The sequence below is a fragment of the Cephus cinctus genome, unplaced genomic scaffold (genome assembly GCF_000341935.2).
Source record: "Cephus cinctus unplaced genomic scaffold, Ccin1 Ccin1_scaffold0168, whole genome shotgun sequence".
Lineage (NCBI taxonomy): Eukaryota > Metazoa > Arthropoda > Insecta > Hymenoptera > Cephidae > Cephus > Cephus cinctus.
This window is the reverse complement of record NW_014332892.1, coordinates 2,561,909-2,574,980: the sequence shown is the minus strand read 5'-3', so window position 1 is coordinate 2,574,980 and position 13,072 is coordinate 2,561,909. Positions and strand designations below refer to the sequence as shown.

The window sequence follows — 13,072 nt, the reverse complement described above, 5'->3', positions numbered from 1 at the left end:
ATTCAAAGTTGTTTGAGGTACGGCAATAATTCACATGCTGTAGATTATAGGAACTTTTAAGCTTTATTAGTCATTCGCTCTGTCTGTGACATGTATTTTCGAAAGTAGTTTGTTTACGCATGATGCCGAAGAAGGGTGAGTCAGCAACGTCCCATTCTCACAGATGAAAAGTCTTTCTTAGAGTTTTATGCAAATTTTTGTCAACTACCATCACTTTGTAATTTTATATTGTTTCCTCTGCAGTGTAAAGATTTTTCAGCCTCTTGTAATATGCAAAATTAAAATACGTAATACATACAAGGCTAATATGGATAAACTAACGTTTGTCAGGTAGACTTTAATTATAGCAGAGAATTTAAAAATCGAAGTTATCAAGTATCATTTAATCATTGGACGTTTGAGTTTTTAACAGCGTTTTTCCAGCTGAAGCTGGAAATACATAGACACGCGATATTTTTCACGGGTTAGCTCTATTAGCTTCTTTAGAATTCTTGGCTTCTCTTCTTCTTTACTGATATAATTCATGCAACGCGTTAGAGTCTATATTATTTACTTTAAAAGTTCCAAGAGTTGACGAACTTATAAATTCCATCTACAACGCTCATCTTTCTGAAGTTGTTCTGTGAGGGCAATGGTGACAGAAGATTCTCTTAAAAATGGTGTCTTGGCGTAGAGCACTGTTACACTGGCTATGATTGGTTGTTTTGTACCAGTCAAATACCCCCTCCAATTTGAAAAGGGCGCGTGTCCAATTACCGGCAAGGGTAGCACGCGACAGTTGACTATATATATTTGGGCATTTGGAGAAGAGCATTAATCATTCAGTTCTTGTCCTTGAACGCGTCAACTTCAGTTGAAAGAAGTTCTCCTGAAAATCACCAGAAAATGGAGGATCTGCAGGACATCAAAAAGATCGAGGAAGATTACAGTAAGGTATGATTTACAAGATTACAACAATTCAATTATTGTTACTTGAAGAAATCAATTTCAAGAAAATTTACTTGTCTTCAAACAAACCTCATATTCATCCTGCTGTGCTGTAAGCTTTCTAACGAAATCATAATTTTTCTTCTTTTCTCTCAGAAACGTCTTGATGGACTAGCCGAACTACCGGAGCTTCAAATGCACATTGATCCGGAAGTTGAGTACAAATCTTTTCAAGAACAGCAAACGTGGGCTCCGATTGACGAAGAGAACAACCAGTGGCTCTCGGTTTATATGCTACTGGCACGTTCCCTAATCACCATTAGCCAAATAAAAGATGGAGTGCCAAACAAAGAGGCATTGGAAAATGCATGCTTAGGAGAAGCTGAAGAATTCATGATGGAGTCCTTGTATGAAGTCGGCTACGATCCGCTATCAGCTGCACGGATATACAGAAAGAAGAATTTACCGAAGACGCTAACTACTTCGTGGTCCGAGGAAGAAATTGTGAGTATACAAATTGGTTGAATAAGATCTTACCTTATTCATCACAGAGTTGTATAATCTAATAAAATTCTATACGTTACAGGCTCTATTCATTCGTGGAATTGTACGCTACGGAAAGAATTTCCATAAAATCAGAAAAAATCTGTTGCCAGGAAAAGATACGGTGAGTTAATTTTTCAAGGCAATTTGTTTTGACTACATGCATCGAAAGACTCGCGAAGAACGGAAAACTTATTTATCTCATGTTTTCTTGTCACAGGATAGCATCGTCGAGTATTACTACAAGTGGAAGAAGACGAAGTCTGCCCAAGCTGCTCGTAAACGACGCAATTCTAGGTTTTACAAGGCAAAGCCACGAACTACAGTAAAAACTGAGAAACTAGTTATTAATGCACCTTCTGTCGCTGGGAAAATGGTGACTCGCAGCACTCGTCGCCGAACTATTGCTGGCAAGGAAATTATGCCTGCGATTCTATTGGACGCCGCCACGAGACCTAGGAGAAATGGGAAATCCCTGCCAGGCGATAGTAACAAATCTGTTGTAGTATCTGACTTAGTAAATAATTTAAAAATTTGACTGCTAACACGAACGGTGTTAAAATCTCAGTGATGGGACTGATCGTGTTTAAAAATTGTGATATACGATTCTGTCCATACGCGTTTTTATACGTACTTATTATTAATGCTTTGTACATATGTTATACTATTTGATAATACTTTATTAATTTTATTTAAAAAAAACGTTATTCTCTTCCTACTTCCACTCTTCATTCTATACTTCATATCTTATGAAATAAAAGACAGTTGGATCTGAACAATTTATAGAAAATATTACCTATGTTTTATATTCATAATTGACTTTCTACGATCTTTGTATAATGAAATAGTGTCCTCCAATAAGTTCAGTTTACCTTGAGGGAGCTAGTAATCTATTCTCATAGATATTTTCTGGGCGTTTGAATCACAAGATTTAGGGAATATCGTACATATCGAAGATCATATTTTTGTAAGAATTAGACACAACACTCACCAAGTTATATAGGGCTGTGACAGTTAAATCATGATTTAAATAAAGTGAAGTGAAACGTAGAGCCGTAGCTACGCGTGACAAACTGAAATTGCTTAATTCCACAATAACGAATTATACTTCCCGCGTATTAAAACTTCCCTCAGTTTTAACCTATCTTGTTAGGACCTCGTGCGTAACGATAAATACATTCAGACACGGAATTGAGGATTACCGTGACTCCATCGACAGGATGAATGAGGTTAGTACTGGTGTCATTTAATTGTGAGATAAATATCGTTAGCAGCGAACACAATAAATCTTTTATTTCACACTATACGATTAATTCACCATTAATCCATTGTCTGCGTCAGAAAAAGATTTCGTGTGGACAGTCATTTTGTAGATGAGTAGACAGTCAACAAATACAGAACTAACCTTAATTCTACATTCTTCAAGAAAATTTCTCATTAGTCAAGTCAATTTTTTGATACGATAAACTCGTGATATCCGATTTTTCAAGTAGATCAAAGTCCCCAGAGAACGTGTGATTATGAAAATACAATTATTTGACAGACTCCATCATGGCGACTGTGTAGATCGCAAGAAAGTGCGTCATAACAACTGTTATAAATTCTCGATTTTTTCCAATTCACAACAAACGTGAAAAATTATACGCTAATATATCTGCTGTTTATTTTATCAGCGTGAATTACAATTCAAATAAATCGTGAATCGCCTGTGCATGTTTACAATAAACATTAATAGTACTAGCTACTCTTCCTTTCTACTTCCTCTTTCTAAAAGCAGTACAGTCAGCTCGTTAAGTGCTATCGTATAAATTGCTCTGGCCAAACAGGAGGACTTGAAATAATAATTCGTGTACCTTTGGTTTAGCGCAAGTGCAGGGTCGTAATTTTTGACGAGTCCTATTATAGTATACCAAGTGTACAATAGATTGCCGTCCGTTATGTTTCGGGGGATATTATTATACTGTAACTCGTTTCGCACTTAATGCCTTGTGCATGGCCAGTTACCCCCCTATTCATTTACCCTCGCGTTCCCAACATTTTCTCAGGTACCTCTTCCAACAACCACCTTATTTTTATTATAGTCGATAAGAGAAATAATATTTCTTCGAACTTTACATGGCAATTATTCGCGTTCTATAATTCTAAACCTTTAGCTTTGTACCTTCGCCAAAGATATTGTTTTGGTGTGCTTTTTTCCCTCTATCACACTACATCTATAATTCCGAACTGTTCTTCAAAGCTTATGTACTTTTTAGGATTCGAGAATGTTTTCCGAAGTGGAGCAGAACACGGAGGTTGTTGTTGCCGCAGAGCACGCCGCCAGAAAAATCTCAAGAACACATATAATGGAATTGTGTTCGACTTCGAATGCAAATAATGAATCGTCCAGTACTAGATGCGCCGTGATGGCGCAACAGAATGAAGAAGTAACGGTGCATCATGGACCGCATGGAATTCTTTTAAATTGTAGAAGAATAACAGCTATTGGTCAATACTCTGTGCCACAGGCAGGATATCTGAATGTACCAGAAGCTCTGTTCTCTGGTTCATCATATATAGGACACACGAATCCCTTAATCGCATTAAATAATCAGTCTCATATAATAAATATGAATATTGAGAGACCTATTCCTAATAATATTAATGCAACAAACTTCATGTGCATGAACAATGTGGATCTGAATAACAATCCTGGGTATCTCAATACACAGATAGTCATTATGCCACAATTGATTAACAATCAGATTCGCCAACCAGTTTATATATCAAACACGGGAAATGCGATTGCCGCACCAATGATTGAGTCCAGAGAACCTGAGGTTGTTGTACTGTCTGATGATTCTGATGAGAATGGAAAATGTCTGGCATTGCCAAGCGATGGTAATAGCGACAACGATACTTCCCAAGAGCAAATCTCGCTCCAGAATTCTGTAAAGGATACAGACTCTAACACTACGATGGACAGTAATGACGAAAGTAATGGTCTTTCAGAGTTCATTACAATATCGAAGTCAAATAATACGATATCTAAAGAGATCCAAAATGATTCGGAAGACGTGATTCTTAATGATATCAATGAGAATTTAAGTATTTCAAAATCTAATGATAACATTAGTAATATGCAGACACTGAGTCCACTCAGTGAATCATCGAATTTATCAAGAGCATCAAAATCAACTAAGTTATCGTCTAGTCCAAGTATTCTTAGTCTAAATCTTAATGATTCATTTTTATCAAGAACTTCATGTTCCCAACAGTGTGATAAAAGATTCAGTGAAATGCTAAGCATTGAATCAAACGTAAATTTCGATAAATCCAAGGATAACGTCCTCGCGAAGAATAAATCGTTTGAAGGTGGGTTTTTAAAAAATCTTGTAACCGAGAGTTTATAATTAATTTGAAAATATATGCGAAGATAGTCAATCGAAATTTTCTTGCAGATATTCAAGACTTTAATTCGGAAAGAAGCGAGGAGAGTAACGATGATCAAATTTGTGTAGATCTGGAAAGTCCAACTAGCTACACGGTGGACGACACTGTGTCCACTTTTGTTGAAAATAAAGTAGCTGATGATCTTGTTGAAATACTTACTGGCTTGGATTCGTCGTCTGAAGAGGATCGTTGGCTAATTCATTCTAAAAAGGTTATGCGTACAATGTCCGAACAGCCGAACTCGTCTGAATATAACTTTGATTATGATAACACATCAGTCTGTGCTGATAAAAATGAGGAAACAGAAAAAAGAAATTCAGAATCCAAATCAGAGGAGGAAGACGTAATATATTTAAAAACGTTGAATGTCACGATGGAACCATCTGAATATAAAAAGGATGCTTGTTACTTCAAAGAATTTTTGAAATTGGAATATGCAAGCATCGACAGCCAAGAATCTAAATTGTCACCGAAACAGGAAAATATTTATAGAGATGTCAAATGTGAAGATGGCAACGTGTCTTCAGAAGAAACTAATATGGATTTAAGTTTAGATTCTTGTTATCACGGTTTATTTAAACGTAATGTCATACGTCCGTCGACTTTGAATCCTTCGTATTCTAATCAAACGCTACTTGAAAATGATATACGTACAATGTTTATATCTGTAAAGCACGAAAGAGATATACGTAGAAAAAGTAATAAAAAGGGGGAAAAAGTCATCGTACGTGCGCCAGTCATAATGACTGAAAATAGACTTGATAAAATATCTAGCACAGAAAGTTCTAAACGTACAACAAAGAACCCTGTGCTTTCTACAGATTCAAATAATCTAGTTACACCATTCACTTCTTCGGGTGTAAATCGAAGTATTGCGATTGCAGATAATTCTAATGTCAAGAAACGAACGAGTCAATTACATGAATTGAGAAATCAAAGTAATCCTTATTCACGTTCTAGTAGGCCCTCGCTAGAAAAACGATCTAGAAAAAGGAAGTCTGCGGGATATAAAATGGAAGATTCTCTTGTCAGTCACCCGGACGATTTTCTCGAATATTCATCGCAGGATGAGCGACGACTGGAGCAAGAAAATCACTCGCAGTTGAAAGTACTAAACCGTGAGAAGTTGGGACAACTGAAGAGTGACAATTCGAAGAATTTGCGAACTTCTTTTAGACGTTTGCAAGATTTGGTATCTCAAGCAGGTTGTTGGCTACAAGGCACAACGATTCGTGGAAGAACCAGAAGTCAAAGTCGAAGTGAGCAGAAGGAAGTCAATGAAAAGAAGGATTCGAGGAGAAATAGTCACGATACGATAAGCACGAGGATTGTGGTCGAGGCACCAAAAAATAAACGTAAACAATCAAAATCCGAAAGTCCGAAGATAAGAAATTCAAAAAAGTCTGATGGCCCAAAGAAGTCTGTTGCGAAAAAAATAAAAATGTCATAAGTGCAAGATGATGTAGTTGAGAATATTCTAGAAGAATATTCTTTGTTACGTTCTAAAAGTAACACAGTATTCTCTACAAAAAGTATTACAATCACGATTGACTGTTCACTAGTGACAATCAATCCCACGGTTGCAAAAGAAGCGCTAAAGCGTTTAATTGCTTAAAGAAAAACTAAGATACAAGTAACAAATATATCTTTAAATAATTAACCTAAGAATAATCTATGATTCTCAAAACATTACAAATAATGTGTTCATTTTGAAATAACAGTACTTAATATTTTTATAGTTTTCATTGCAATATCATTTTATTTTCATTAACACTGATTAGTATCTAGTGATAGGGCTACTACAACAAAAATTAATGTTGTATTTACCCTTAAGCTTTGATTCAGCAACTCGCCATGCTTTATACGTAATGTATAATATAATAGCTACTTTCTTTTTCGTTTCAAAAGAAATTCTCACGGTTAACTTCACGTAAATAAACGTGCAACATAAAAGACATGTAGAAATAAACGAATTCATTTGATTTTATTTTCTTATATTATATATTATATATTTATATATATCATATATATATTCAACATATTTTACAAGCTTCGTCATAAAGTGAGCAGCTTTTATTATAAATGCTTTTTCTTGGTTCCTTCTACCTGCGAAATTGTATTTCACGTTAATATCATAATGCATGCAATCTGTTATCTCCACATGCAATAGATGGAACGGTTATACATACCTGCATTCCAGCATTGAATTTTCAAAAGTTGTTCAATTTAAAAATGGAAGTACAAAAAGTATTATAAACTAAGGAAGAATGAGCCGAGACTCATAAAGAAATGATAATATTGCTTTATTTCGTTTCGTTACATCTAATTCTTAAAATTCGTCGAGCTTAAACTTTCATTACGACGAATCGTACTATAATTATCCTTAATAATACTCTTTGGTTGAGACAATTGCCTTTTCGAATTGTCTTCCTCGCGTTACTTATCTCTAAGGGACACATTATACGTAAACCGAAAAGGAGTGCCTTGGGGAAATTGTACCTTTGATTTAATTTTTCAATAAATTATTTTCTTGTAAATTTCGTATCTATTTTTTACACTACGTTCGTCTCTTTTCAAACATTAATTATTCATAATGATTCACAGTGAGCGCAGCTCGACTTGATTTGATTAAAGTAGGGTTTAGGAAAATACAGATTTAACGAGTGGCAATTTTTAAAAAATCTTTCTTGAAATTACATCCGATATTCCCTGTTCGATAATAATACGTTTCAGAATATAAATTGACATATTTTAAAAATATTATTTGATGAACGTGGACAGTGCTGTTCTTTTGTTACATCATACTAATTGAATAAAACAGTTTTATATTGTTATCAATGGCACGTAATAATCGTGTGAACAATGGAGAGGCGGAAGCCATTACACATTTTCCGTCGAACGAGAATTTTCGAAAATTACTTAAAAGCCTTTGTGGCACATTTCCATCCATGCAAACTGAGCACGAGCATTGATAAATTGTCACGCAAATTTTGAAACTCAATTCTTGACAGTTAAAAATATTTTTTAAAAATGAGTTTACTGTACAATCGCCGTTAACTGAAGATCAATCAATATCTTTTTGCGCGGAGTTACGTAGGAAAATTGAATAGCATCGTAGATTGTTTAAAAAAATAATTTATAAAAAAAAAAAATACAGAAAATGTACAGCGGCACCTCGAGAGAAGCTCCTTAACATTTTCTATTTGTCTTTTAAAACAGAATAGTTGTTAAAAGTAATTCTCATGGTAAAGGATACACGGATATCGAACGCACAGGGAGAAAAATAAATGAAAAGCAAAAGTGGAACAATCCTTTGAGAAAAAAGATCTTTAGACTAGAGGTTCAAGTTCAGCAGTCATTATCGTGCTCATGCACGAGAAACGTATCTCTATAGAGAGAACTTGGTGTACGGTGCATCATTGTGACGTATGAACTTCCTGAAGCAGGAGTAGCAGCAGGATTAGGTGTTGGAGTGAGCAGTGGTGTGCCCTGAAGACTGATAGCCAATGGTAGCGCACCAGGGGTGCATAATCCCATTGCGCCCCGTCCGCTCTCGGTGACGGAGCGATATCTTGGAGGTCTGGTTGACCTGAAAAAGTTTTATTACAGGTTATAATTAACCGCGAGTCATCCCAGAAAATACTTACAACCCTAGCAGCCAATCTCAGAAGGTTTGAAAGTGCATGTGACGTCAAAGTCTACAGTATGTTAAAGCTTTTACCTGGAGCATCTGCACTTGAGCAGACGTATGAAAGCCGCCCTAAAGGTTCTATTGAAGACTGTATAGATCACTGGATTGATCGTGGACGAGACGTATCCCAGCCAGAGACACGTGTCCACTACGTGTCCCGATACAGAGCAGCGTGGACACGCAGCGAAGATGATATTCAGTATGAAGAATGGCGCCCAGCAGAGGACAAAAGTAAAGAACACCAATCCCAGGACTTTGCTGGCCTTTTGTTCGGTAGCCACAGCATTAGCCGCGAGTGATCTTCTTTTCGTTCTCCCGGCCAGGAACCTGAACATTCAATTTAACAAGTAATTCTTATCTCGATTTCTCACCTCCACTGCTAGCCGAGCAATATAGCGTAAGCTTGCTGGAAGATTGAGGTTATACCTCTCAATTCTGTTATCGTGGTTCTATTATTTCGAAGATAGAATGTCGTAAAGTCCCTGGCAGTTGCATAATGTCAATTCACGAAAGCGTGCTAGTTTATTATCCCAGTTCACTGTTCAGGACGAGCAGCGAGTCTCAGGAAAGTAGTTTATCAAGGTTATGTTCGCTCACCGGGACTCGTTCAATTTCGGTTACATGATTCTTGTCAACCGACATATTTAACTCTAAGCTTGGAATAACTAGGAGCTGGTGAGATAATTCTCGAGAAAATAGGATCCAGATATTTTCAAGGTACTAACTCGCATTTGGCTTGTTACACTAAAGCTATACTAGGTACACTGTAACTTTAGTAAATTGAACTAGTAAATCTAGCCAACCAAAGCGACAAAACTGTTTCCGCGGATTTTCATTACACGAAAAACTTTGTTAGCTTCGTCGTCGATAACATTTGCGCTGTCGATTTATCAGTCGTCGGTATTAGCAATTGGAAAGCGACCTGGCGTGTAACAAATGAATCTAAAGGTATAACAAGAAGAGTAAGAGATAAGAAAATAAAAGATAAAATTCCTAAATATATCATATCCATTATCTATACCTTCGCGCTGGTGCACAAAATTCACTTTCAAAAAGGAAGTCAACTACCCCATAATTTTAACCTTGGCCCAAAATCCTCCTCTACTCATTTCCTGTGTGACTCACGTAAAGTATGTGCATGGCCATTCATTCTGGTAGCTTGCGAAATTGCAAAATACGCGTCAGGACAAATTTACATGTACACTGGGTGGCGCTCAATATATCTGTCATAGCAAGGTTATGCCGTTAATATAATGATAAGTGCCATCGGGGATGAAAATAGGGATTCAAGTTACGCAACCTTTTATCTCTTCCATTTGTTATTTCGTCCAGGAGTAATAAAACGCGTGAGTTCGCACGATACCTATAGTGATATTACGTGTAAGATTTCTTCTTTTTTTATTTCTTAGCGTCCTCAAGGATTTTTGCTTTCCGTGAACTGCAAGGTAAATACAATTGTTCTTATCGCAAAATTACATTACGGTTTCTTTTCTTTAAGTTTTTTATCTCTATTCTTCTTTCCTTTAGCGAAACATTTTTCTACCCCCTGAGTGCTACGCCTATGGGGAGCACTAAAGGAATAACCACAAGCCCTGTATGGAAACTGTAATCTTTGTCCTTTCCTCGGGTCTCGTTAGACAACCAAGATGGAAAAATATTTTCTACTATCAAACAGCTGCTCTACTATACGTAATACACGACACAATAAACATATTCGATGCCGTTGCGACTTTACGACGGGTAGTTCCGCCTGCATTGGATATGTAATATTTTTATAGGTTATCCCACTTCTACCGTTCCTGTACGTACGTTGTGCATTATTGGTGGGATTAAAAAAGGAATATACGTGGACGTCAATAAAGTGCAGAAACGATGCATCACGTTACTCGTGTATCTTTGATTATCGTTCAGGCTGATCTAGGCTTCAGGATAAAAAAGATTTTATTGATACCCATTAAGTTGCAGTATTGTCTGAGGATTACTGTGTGGAATTTCACGGGATTCAAGATTAACCAATAGGTTGAGAAACACTTGTAAACACGTACACCTAACACTTTTCCCTTTCAGGGTGTCTCTACTAGCTCAGGCTAATAAACAATATACCGTTAATTCCTACCTGAGGTTAAGCGTTGTCGGTGTGACGTTCAGCTGGAGCTTAAGAGACCTCAGCGTGAAATTTCGTGTTTCCCGGGCAATGTTTTCAGGAGTTTGAGTCCCTTGGTCAACTTTCCCATTCGTCCTCGTAACCGCTGCACTAGTTCGTTCCGGATTTCCGGCACCATTCACCGCAAAGCTTAGCTGTGGCTGAGACACACTCATCCTCATACTCGTACCCCTGTGGTTGTAAGGTTGACTATCATTTAGTAAAAATTGTACAATTCTCTAAAATATCACATGAGGCATCAAGTTCTATCAGTAGTTCTCTAAAAAAATCCCCAAGCAAGATTTTCACTTTATTCGTTTAAATTGTTCACCTTCCTTCTTCGAACAGAGTATAATCAGCCAATTAGAATTTCAATGATAATATCAAAAAGCAATTCTTACCCCAATGACCTATACTCGTTTTTGTTTGTTCTCAGGTCAATTCTCAGGTGTAATATTTTACACGAGTCCTGTAATTTACCTGCTGCTCGATGCATTGCTTCCAGAAGTTCTCCACAAATGTCGCGTGGACAAGGTCGAAGCTCTGGAAGACCTCGACGGGGTAGTCGACGTTTTGGCTGCCGCAAAGCGACCCCCCAGTCTGCGAAACTGGTCGCTCTCAGGATGTTCCGCGACGAAACGTGCTTTCTTCCTCAAGAGCTGCACCGTGAGTACATACGTCGCCACCATGACGATCATGGGTATGTAGAAGGCGACTAGAGATCCGAAGACGAAGAACGCCCTGTTGTTAATCACGCAGAGACCTGGCTCCGGCATGATGTTCAGGGGGTTGATTAAACCTGCAAATAAATTTGACTTGTATATTATTCATTCTAGGAAGGGCCCACGAAATACATTCATCTCAATACCCAGTCTAGTTCTTCATTTGCACCACCAGAGGGTGCGAAATGCTATATTTAGTCTTCCACCGGAAACTGTAATAACATTGTGGCAGGAAGAAAAGAGAGAAAGTACACAGAAATTGGTCTTTATGGAGATTATAATGGCATCGGTACTGAATGCTATTTACAGTGCCTACAGCAGTGATGCCTGTCAGTAATGAGGTTCATATATGGATGGTTAAAACAGGAGGAATTCATCAATGGGTATTACCGAATAATGGAAATTTTAGAGATTATCATGTTTACCAGTATAAGGAAGTATACGATGTGGTTAAATATATCAGTTGGCTTATATTATTGTAGGATAGGACGATAATCCTCTTAACGAACATAGACAAGCGCCCCTAGCGGCGAAACGAGTAAGCGCTGGAGAATTCATATGGGAATATATTGGAGGAGAAACATTGAAAATTATTAAGACATACAACCCATATGTAAAGGGTGTCCCAGTTTAAACGTTGTCACATGATATTCCCATTTACGTGACACGTGCTCGGTGCTGAAGAAGTTCAGTCGGGAGGCCGAAGTCGACTGAAAAATTGTCGTGCAGCTTTTTGAAATTCTTCAATGCAATTTTTTTCGATGCGCTCGGTACGTCTTTTGTAGATTATATAAAAATGAAGGCGAGTCGAGGGATTATCTGGGGAGGATCAATAACCGATTAACTTTTTGTTAAGCTCAACGTCAATCACTAGCTGGAGAAAAAGTGAAGAAAACATTTCAACGTGTAACGCCAACCTTATCCATCATCGAGGAGTGGAATCTGAAAAGAATTTTTCGAAATTCTTATACTCGAACGTCGGAAAGACTATTTTGAAAAAGAAGCAGAAAATTTCTCTCCACCGAGATCAAAGCTGCTGATGGCTCATTGTGCTGCGCGTGGAAGGTAGAAAGTTCAAAGTGCACTGCAGCTAAGAATGTGCGCAGCCCTTTCAGCCGTCATTGAACTACAGTTTAGCAAGAAAGAGTAAGGTAGTTACAGCTGGCTATGAACCTCTGGCGTATAAAAGCTACACTTTGCGATTACTGCTTCAGTTTTGTACCTCAAGGCCCTTTAGCTCATAGTTGCACTTCCCGAAGGCTGTGAGGCTGCAAAAAAAGGCGCAGGAATACGTCATTACGGAGTTTAACACTCTCCGATGGTAGTCCACTAGACTGTAAGGGTGCAATTACTGCTGGAACTTTTGAAACGAATTTAAAAAGCAATCCAATCAGAATGTGACTTCCGCTTGAATATTCAGTCTCCTCAACACTTTTCTTCTCTCTTCGACATTCCTCCCATGGTTATATCTTGGCAGTGAGAATCTTTGAGTCAATACTGGATCAGCACGTTACAATAGTTGATAATTTATTTCTTGGCCACAGTTGATAGAAGCTCCAGGATGGTTCAAACCGCAAGTACAGGACGACCTAAAATGTCATTCAAGTATTATTG

The 13,072-nt window shown here is 37.5% G+C and overlaps 3 protein-coding genes and 3 long non-coding RNA genes across 10 annotated transcripts in view; 3 read left to right on the top strand and 3 right to left on the bottom strand.

The window, feature by feature from the left end:
• Window positions 1-40: 40 nt before the first annotated feature.
• Window positions 41-1,151, bottom strand: LOC107264273. The gene is made up of 2 exons (XR_001536897.2): window positions 1,018-1,151; window positions 41-868 (listed from the first exon to the last, which is right to left on the bottom strand). It is a non-coding gene; the product is annotated as an uncharacterized LOC107264273 (long non-coding RNA).
• On the top strand, window positions 831-2,189 carry LOC107264272 (arginine-glutamic acid dipeptide repeats protein). Its single transcript, XM_015732360.2, has 4 exons — window positions 831-933; window positions 1,084-1,431; window positions 1,514-1,594; window positions 1,691-2,189. The coding sequence occupies exons 1-4, from the start codon at window positions 886-888 to the stop codon at window positions 2,006-2,008; spliced, it is 795 nt and encodes a 264-aa protein (XP_015587846.1). The 5' UTR covers window positions 831-885; the 3' UTR covers window positions 2,009-2,189.
• Window positions 1,227-3,049, bottom strand: LOC112493838. The gene is made up of 3 exons (XR_003058715.1): window positions 2,876-3,049; window positions 1,465-1,945; window positions 1,227-1,363 (listed from the first exon to the last, which is right to left on the bottom strand). It is a non-coding gene; the product is annotated as an uncharacterized LOC112493838 (long non-coding RNA).
• Window positions 2,382-7,439, top strand: LOC107264269 (dentin sialophosphoprotein). 2 transcript variants are annotated; one of them, XM_025081455.1, is made up of 3 exons: window positions 2,382-2,699; window positions 3,726-4,824; window positions 4,890-7,439. In XM_025081455.1, exons 1-3 carry the CDS (start codon window positions 2,691-2,693, stop codon window positions 6,350-6,352), a joined length of 2,571 nt encoding a protein of 856 aa, XP_024937223.1. In that variant the 5' UTR covers window positions 2,382-2,690; the 3' UTR covers window positions 6,353-7,439. The 2 variants fall into 2 exon arrangements, with proteins under 2 accessions (XP_024937223.1, XP_015587838.1); XM_015732352.2 differs by having other exon boundaries at window positions 2,390-2,699; window positions 4,911-7,439.
• LOC107264270 (5-hydroxytryptamine receptor 2A) overlaps window positions 7,187-13,072 on the bottom strand; it is a 43,307-nt gene continuing 37,421 nt past the window's right edge. For all 4 annotated transcript variants that reach the window (XM_025081473.1, XM_015732356.2, XM_025081475.1 and 1 more), the window contains 4 exons: window positions 11,217-11,535; window positions 10,710-10,928; window positions 8,624-8,920; window positions 7,187-8,491 (listed from right to left, as the gene is read on the bottom strand). In XM_025081473.1, the coding sequence (XP_024937241.1) occupies window positions 8,251-8,491; window positions 8,624-8,920; window positions 10,710-10,928; window positions 11,217-11,535 (1,076 nt within the window). In that variant the 3' untranslated portion in view covers window positions 7,187-8,250. The remainder of the gene's footprint in view (window positions 8,492-8,623; window positions 8,921-10,709; window positions 10,929-11,216; window positions 11,536-13,072) is intronic.
• LOC107264274 lies at window positions 8,827-13,042 on the top strand. Its single transcript, XR_003058714.1, has 6 exons — window positions 8,827-8,940; window positions 11,173-11,402; window positions 11,573-11,841; window positions 11,941-12,228; window positions 12,315-12,609; window positions 12,718-13,042. It is a non-coding gene; the product is annotated as an uncharacterized LOC107264274 (long non-coding RNA).